This window comes from Euphorbia lathyris, chromosome 1 (assembly GCF_963576675.1).
Source record: "Euphorbia lathyris chromosome 1, ddEupLath1.1, whole genome shotgun sequence".
NCBI lineage: Eukaryota > Viridiplantae > Streptophyta > Magnoliopsida > Malpighiales > Euphorbiaceae > Euphorbia > Euphorbia lathyris.
The window spans coordinates 18,078,239-18,086,432 of record NC_088910.1 but is presented as its reverse complement, the minus strand read 5'-3'; the positions used below and the strand labels follow the sequence as shown (position 1 = coordinate 18,086,432).

Here is an 8,194-nt window from a genome sequence, read left to right as displayed (position 1 = left end):
TAATGTACACGTGTTCCTAAGACCTGACAAGAAGTACACCACTACAAAAGGAGTGTCCCCTCACCGTACCTCTGTCACAACCACAATCGAAAAGGTTGCAGAAAACCACGACTCAAGACAGAAGAGCCTCTGGATGTGCGACAGAACTTTTCGCCTAAATGACAAAAGGTGCCAGAAGATGATGTGATAGGCTCCGTTTGATCAGAACGGCTATTTCAAAATCAACCCGATATTTTTTATCCAACTCGTATAAAACACAATATATTTTTAATTTTTTTCACTTGTATATATATGTTTGTGATTTGTTACTGATGAGTGAAAAAATAACGTACATATGTAGTGCAGATGATAAGATTCATGACTGAGAAAACACAATTTAATGAATTATTTTTCAAATTGATCCAATTTGTTAGCATGAGGGGTAAAATTGCTCCTTATTAAGGGTAAAATTGACCCGACCTATTAGCGTGAGGGGTAAAACTGCTCATTGTTGCTAGCATTAGAGGTAAAATTGCATCATTTTAGATAGTAGAGAATAAAACTACTCTTAACTGTTAATTTTAGGATACTTTTATACCTTCACCCAAAAATTTAAGATAAATTGACATCTAATTGAAGAGAATAAAAAGGGACTTTTTTTTAGTAAAACCAAATACAAATAAAAAAATTCCTTTTATCACCTAAATTCAATTGATGTATATACTATCCCACTTATAAATACCATGAAAATAAAATAATTTGCCTCCATTGTCTTATAATATTTTATTTTCTAATATTAAAGCTTTGGAGGAAACAATAAAAAAAATATTCTAAAAATTATATATAAGCTATGGTGTCTTCTATGCTTACTTTATGAAAAACAAAATAAGCATAATCTCTTATTTTACGACTCTTGCATTAAACAAAATAAATATTTTTAATCCATCGTTGAAATACAACTCTTTTTTCATGGTATAACTCATTAAAAAGCGAATCTTGCAAACCTTTTCTTTAATTCTCTTTTCTTTTTCTGTCTCATGTTTCTATTTTGTTTATCTACTTTGAGGAGGACAAAAAATCTTCCTTCTTTATCCTCATACCTGATTATGTTTCTGTATTTCTTTTTATTATTCTTTTAGTCGGTATTCATATATTTTATCAAAACTCTTTATCCGTCTGATTGTATCTGCTTTTTATTATTCTGTCATTTATGCCTTTTTCGGATTTAGCAAAAGCGGAAATAGTTTATCTTGTCCACAGATTAATAAATCTACGTGGTTGCAAAAAAAAAAAAAAAAACCCAGATCCAAATATTCAGAATGGTCTATAGGATGAGGTTTGGATTGCAAATATTTTTCTACAGATTTAGATTTACGAGAAATATATGTTTTATTATTGTTTTTTTGTTTTTTATGCCTTTTATAAGTTTTTTTTTTTGCTTTTTGTAGTCATTTTCAACTCTTCGTGGATATTGTATTGGCTTTAGCCTATGAGATTTTATTTCTTACATTTTGCTTGTTGTACGTTTTTTCTTCTAATGAAATTACAAACATTTTCCTAAAAAAAACTTATTAAAAAATATATATATATATTTATAAAAGTTGAAATCCTTAAATAATTTTTCTAAAATAAATAATTTTAAAATAAAAGATATGGGACACCTCGAATTTTCTTTTACTATTTTTCAATAATAATAAGGGATAAGGTATTGAAATAGGTTTATGATTTTTGGGAAAGTATCAATTTAGGTTCCACGTACAAAATAACAACAATATAGACTTAATGTTTAAAAAATGGTACTAATTTAAGAGGCCGTTTGTTTCAGCTGTTCCTATTTACTGTTTGCTGTTGTTGATATGCAATAAATATTAATTATTTTTTCTGTAAAAAGCAGTTGTTTCAGAATTTTACCAAATACTTTCTATCTCATGTTTAGTATTGAAAAACAAAAAGCAGTTCCAAAAAATGGAAACAAACGGACACTAAGTCTCAATAACAAAATGTGACACGCCATCAGAACTTAACCGAGTAAATGGTGTGTCACGTTTAGTTATCGAATCCTAAATTGATACTCTTTTTTAAATGTTAAGCTAAATTGATGCCAAAATCTTATCCTAATAATAATAATAATAATAAATTTCTTTGTTCTAAATTATTTAATTTTTTGTATAAAGATAATCATTATCATACCTTTAACAGGTTGATTATGCGTATTTTAGCATGAGCAGAGCGCACTGTAGGTTTAAACCTAAACTAGCCGTTAGAGTAAAAGAGAAAAAACAAACAATTATAATAATCGCCGCCTTTCATTGCAACGTTCAAAAACATTTTTGAATTCTTAAACGCTGTCGTTTCTTCGTTGCACGCTCCTCCTTATAAACTCCAAATTCCGCCATGTTTCATAATTCTCTCTACTGAAACTCGAAGAGGAGACTGCTAATTTGAAGAAGCTTTCTTCAATCTCTTCTTCGTGTGTTTCCCTTTTCTGAATCAATCTGATTTTTAGATTGGAATCTTTTCTCGATCTTCTGCATTTCTATTTCGAATCTCTAAGAAGAAAGAATGGCTACTGTTAATGGCTTCCAAGGCAATACACCCGTGGCCGCTCCTGCAACCACCGCATCTAAGCAGTCTGTGCCAACGCAATCTGTGCTTAAACGGTAATTTTACTCTTAAAACAACTTTAATTAGGTTTATAGGTTTTTTGATCGTCCTGGTGGATTTGATTTTCTCATATGTGTTTCTGGATCTGTTGATTGTTACTGATCAATTAGGTCATTCTTCTCTGTATTAGATTACAAGTTTGGTTAATAGTTCTTTCTGTTGTGGTCACACCTGAGCAAATTCATTAATTCAATTGATTTTTAGGGTTTCTGATGAGAATTCTTTCTTTTTACCCTTGATTTTGGAAACAGGTTACAATCTGAGTTGATGGCATTGATGGTGAGTGGATCTTTCTTTTTCCTTAAATTGATTGCTTCTTGCTTGAATATTTTTTGATAATCTGTTTTCCAAAATACATATAATTGTTGGTTTAGAGGGGCTGATTTTGACTTGTGATTTGGGGATTTGATTTGTATAGATGAGTGGAGAAACAGGAATATCAGCCTTCCCTGAAGAGGATAATATATTTTGTTGGAAAGGAACAATTAGTGGTAGCAAAGACACAGTATTTGAAGGAACTGAATATAAGTTATCCCTTTCTTTCCCTAATGACTACCCTTTCAAGCCACCAAAGGTCAAGTTTGAAACCAGCTGCTTTCATCCTAATGTGGATGTCTATGGCAACATTTGCTTGGACATTCTTCAGGTATAATACATTACTCCTAGTAATATTAACCAATCTCTGAACTGAACCAGCTTTTGGGATGAAAACTTAATATGATTGTGGTTGGATTTTGCAGGATAAATGGTCATCCGCTTATGATGTTAGGACTATACTCCTATCTATTCAGAGTTTACTAGGAGGTAACTGGATTTTCCCCCAAATCAGTTGTTTGATTCCTTTAAAGTAGATCCAGATTAGTGTTAATTGTCTTCAATTTTTGTGTGAACAGAGCCAAACATAAGTTCGCCTCTCAACACTCAAGCAGCTCAACTTTGGAGCAATCAAGAAGGTACTTAATAATATAGTATCGAAACGGATTGTTGTGTCATAATCGCTTTTGTGTCAAACAGATCTTGTTTGATAAGTGGTTTCTTTTTATAAATCGTGTTGTGGTGTGAGAAATTCTCTTTTCATAGTGTGGATTTTGTGTGAATTGCAGAATATAAGAAGATGGTGGACAAAAGCTTTGTGAGTTTTGCCCCGTGCAAGCAGCCTCCAAGTGCATAATTCTGAGGGGCTTTTATAATTCCTTGTACAAGTAAAAGAAAAGAGTGGTCTTTTTTCTTTTCTATATTATTTTGACATTAATATTATTGTTAGTGAGCTTTTTTTGAGTATTTAATGTGGCCTATTACTATGAATCGAATGAACTACATACATTATTCTTTCACTCTGCTGTCAACTTTACAACCCAACTCAATTGTCTCATCGAACAAACAGAAAGTTTTCTCATCACATTTGCACATTGAATTACCAATTTCTTAAGGTTTAAAGCCCTTGACATTCGTCTGAATTTACAAAATGTTTGGTTAGCCCTATTAAAAAGACATGATTAATTCATTAAGCCCATATTGTAGGATAAAACTGGATACGGATAAATTGAAACATACCGCAAGTAAAAGGGAAGGTTATGATTTGGAGAGTAAGTTAAGGATGAGATTTCAATATGAAAATCATATTAAGTAAATTAGTCTTCAAGTCTCTAGTATTTGTTGGCTTTTTTTATAACTCACGAATTGGCTTAAGGCATATATATATATATATATACACGCACCTAAACTTGGCAAATTTTGACTAATGACATCCTGAACTTTTAAAATAACCTATCACACATCTATAGTTGCCACCTATATTAAAAACCTATTACACACCTATAGTTGACTCATTCATACCTCCTACACACAAAATCGTTGACTTTTCGTCTTTGACGGATGAGGTACTGAACGAACTCCCGCGCTTTTTTTTTATATAAAACACGCATACCACCTTGTTCGTTAAAAACGAAAAATCAACGATTTTGTGTGTAGGAGGTTCGAATGAGCCAACTATAGGTGTGTAATAGATTTTTAAAGCCAAATATATGTGTGCAATAGATTTTTAAAGCCAACTATAGATGTGTGATGGGTTGTTTTAAAAGTTCAGGGTGTCAACGGGCAAAACATGTCAAGTTCAAGAGTGTAAATATGCATTAAGCCTCACGAATTTCTAGAAAGATGGTACATTCTAATAGTAAAATAATGACTAAGAGCATCTCCAACAGCCTCTTAAGTTAAAATTTGAGGAGGAGAGTCAAAAATCAACTCCAACAGTCTCTTAGTGCCTCCTCAAATCACTAAGAGCTTCCTCATCCTCTCTATTAATAGAGAGTCTCTCTCCATCTCTCAGTGCCTCCTTATTTTATTTTTTTATTAATAATTTATTATTGAACATTCTCTCTTTTCACTATTGGTTAATATAACAATACTTAATAACTTTAATGATAAACTAATAAATAGAGAGTGAATATAAAGAGCATTGTTGGAGATGATATATCTTAGTCACTCTTAAATCACTAAGAGTCAATTATTTATATTATTTTTAGAGAGTGAACTAAGAGTCTCTTGTAGATGCTCTAATGAGATGAACTTGATTTCAACATGAAAATCACATATTAAGTAAATTAGACCCTGTTTTTTTTTACTGAAATTAAATTAAATTAAATTAACTTAACTTAACTGAATGCTGCTGAACTGAACTGAACTGAACTTAATTGATAAATTAAATAAATTATAATAAATTATATGTAAATAGTTATAATTATAAAAATTAATGATGAATTGTATATAAATAATATTAATTATTAATTATATATAAATTATTATAATAAATTATATATAAATTATTATAATTATAATAAATAATGGTAATTACTGAACTGAACTGAATGCTGCTGAACTGAACTGAACTTACTTATGCTGAGTTTAAGTCAAAAAGAACATGGTCTAGTCTTCAAGTCTCCAATATTAGCTTTTTTTTGTAATTCACGGTTTTTTAGAAAGACGGTACATTGTAATAGTAAAATAGTGATTAACGAGATGAACTTGATTCCATTATTACCCAAGGATATCCTTACTTGTAGTGTGATAATGTTTTTCAGTAACCTTAAAGTGTCCACTCACAGTACCATAGAGTACAGAGTTCTGTATAATGTGCCCCAATGTTCATTACTATGTTTGTAAGACACTTTTCAGTATTGGGTATTTTTAACGATGCTGAGGCATTCTTTTTCAACATCTTTGATAATTAGCGGATGTGCTTAGAGATATGAGAAATAAATTTCCGAATGTAATTAACAATTTCTAAAAATTGCTAAATTTGTTTTATTAGAAGATTCTCTCATAGTAACCTGGGTTCGGGTTGATACTGGCCATTTTGGAATGCCGTGCCTAGAAATTTCACTACTAAGTTTTTTTTTTCCAATTGTGATTTTCTTTTCAAAAACCATAATTCCATACTTATACAGAAATAAAATTTTGCTCAGAGAGAGTCGTGGGCTTAGACAATAAGGGGGCGTTTGGTTCGCGCAGAGGTAACAGAATGAAATTAAAAAAAGGAAACAACACGAAATGAATGAAATGATCCTGAATTCTCTTATCTGTTTGTTTCAGTTCCACAAAGGGAATGATATACCCCTGATTCCCTTCGTGGTTGTTTGGTTCAAATGAGATAATAAATCAGAGTTGTGTTTTTTAACAACAATTTATATACATAGATATTTGTCTCTATTAATAAAATATAAATCAAAATCAATTAATTTAACCATTAAAATTAAAAGATGATGAAACTGAGAAAACTGAAATAAAATTAATGAAAGAAAATGCACATTCTATTTTAATAAGAAAATAATTATTTTAATATAATTAAGAATAAATATTAAAACTGAATAATATGATTAATGAAAAAAAAATGGTCAAAATTATTTTTCAGGGTAAAAAAATAAAAATAAATAAGTACAAAGATCAAAAGTGAAATTACTTTAGGGATAAAAAAAGTATAAATAAATAAGTAAAAGGGTCAAAACAAATATCAAAAAGTAATATTTAGTTAAAAATATTTTTTGAGGAATAAAATTAAAAATATATAAATACAAGGATCAAACTTGAAATTAATCCAAAGATAAAAAAGTAAAAATAAATAAATATATGGACCAAAATAAAAATTAAAAAGTAAGATATAGAGTAAAGTAGAATTTTACAAGGAAGATATAAATTAAAATTAGTAAGTGGGGGTTCGGAATGAGATTAGAGGAGTTAAGGGGTAAACCCAAAACTAAAAAGTGGTAAAGAGAATAATTGAATTATGAAAACAAACACCAACAAAGAAAATGAAACCTCCCATTTCTCTTACCGTTTCCTAAAAACCCCAAAACAAATGCCCTTAAGATGTCATACCTTTTGAAAAATAGATTGGGTTGTCTTAAGTCCAAACAACATAACTCGCTATTGGTATTGGGCTATAGGAATACATAAATAAAGAATTGATCCTTGGAAGAGGGAACTTGTTCTTTCGACCATCTTTCGATTGTTAGTACGATATATAAGGACCACTACTACAAAGAGTACTACACCCTTGATCGTGAAATATCGATTGCTTGTTGAAGTTGAACCATGTGAATTGCGTGAAAGCAAGATACTCCGAATTCGGGAGTCCAAGAGTTTTATAAAACGTTCTTGATGGAAAAAAAATATGAATGAAAGATCCCATTGAATTGAATTAGGTCCATGAATCGAAGAAATGGTGAGAATTGATGTCCTTTCATTGATTCCTCCTAAATTGCATTGATTTATCCTAAAGATTTCATTTCAATTGGAATTTGGTTATTCACCATGTACGAGGATCCCCACTAAGCATCCATGGCTGAATGGTTAAAGCGCCCAACTCATAATTGGCGAATTCGTAGGTTCAATTCCTACTGGATGCACGCCAATGGGACCCTCCAATAAGTCTATTAGAATTGGCTCTGTATCAATGGAATCTCATCATCCATACATAACGAATTGCTGTGGTATATTCATATCATACCATATGAACAGTAAGAACTAGTATTCTTATTGAGACTAGAATTCATAGGGAATAAAATAGATTTATGGATGGAATCAAATATGCAGTATTTACAGACAAAAGTATTCGGTTATTGGGAAAAAATCAATATACTTTTAATGTCAAATCAGGATCAACTAGGATAGAAATAAAGCATTGGGTCGAACTCTTCTTTGGTGTCAAGGTAATAGCTATGAATAGCCATGAGACCTATTATGGGACATACAATGCATTACAAGCGTATGATCACTATGCTTCAACCGGGTTATTCTATTCCACCTCTTAGAAAGAAAAGAACTTAAGTCAAAATACTTAATAGCATGGCGATACATTTATACAAAACTTCTACCCCGAGCACACGTAATGGAGCCGTAGACAATCAAGTGAAATCCAATACATGAAATAATTTGATCTATGGACAGCATCATTGTGGTAAAAGCCGTAATGCCAGAAGAATAAAATGAATGACAAGTATTTTCTTTGCACGAATTATTTTTTATTGTTTCTTAACATAAAATGTTTGATAAG

General features: G+C 30.8%; 1 protein-coding gene and 1 non-coding gene across 2 annotated transcripts; both read left to right on the top strand.

Moving 5' to 3' along the window:
- The first annotated feature begins 2,338 nt into the window (after positions 1-2,338).
- LOC136219405 (ubiquitin-conjugating enzyme E2 20) lies at positions 2,339-3,977 on the top strand. Its single transcript, XM_066006832.1, has 6 exons — positions 2,339-2,639; positions 2,895-2,922; positions 3,062-3,289; positions 3,384-3,447; positions 3,537-3,596; positions 3,747-3,977. The coding sequence occupies exons 1-6, from the start codon at positions 2,542-2,544 to the stop codon at positions 3,812-3,814; spliced, it is 546 nt and encodes a 181-aa protein (XP_065862904.1). The 5' UTR covers positions 2,339-2,541; the 3' UTR covers positions 3,815-3,977.
- A 3,496-nt stretch (positions 3,978-7,473) lies between these two features.
- On the top strand, positions 7,474-7,547 carry TRNAM-CAU (transfer RNA methionine (anticodon CAU)). The gene has a single exon. It is a non-coding gene; the product is annotated as a tRNA-Met (tRNA).
- Positions 7,548-8,194: the final 647 nt, after the last annotated feature.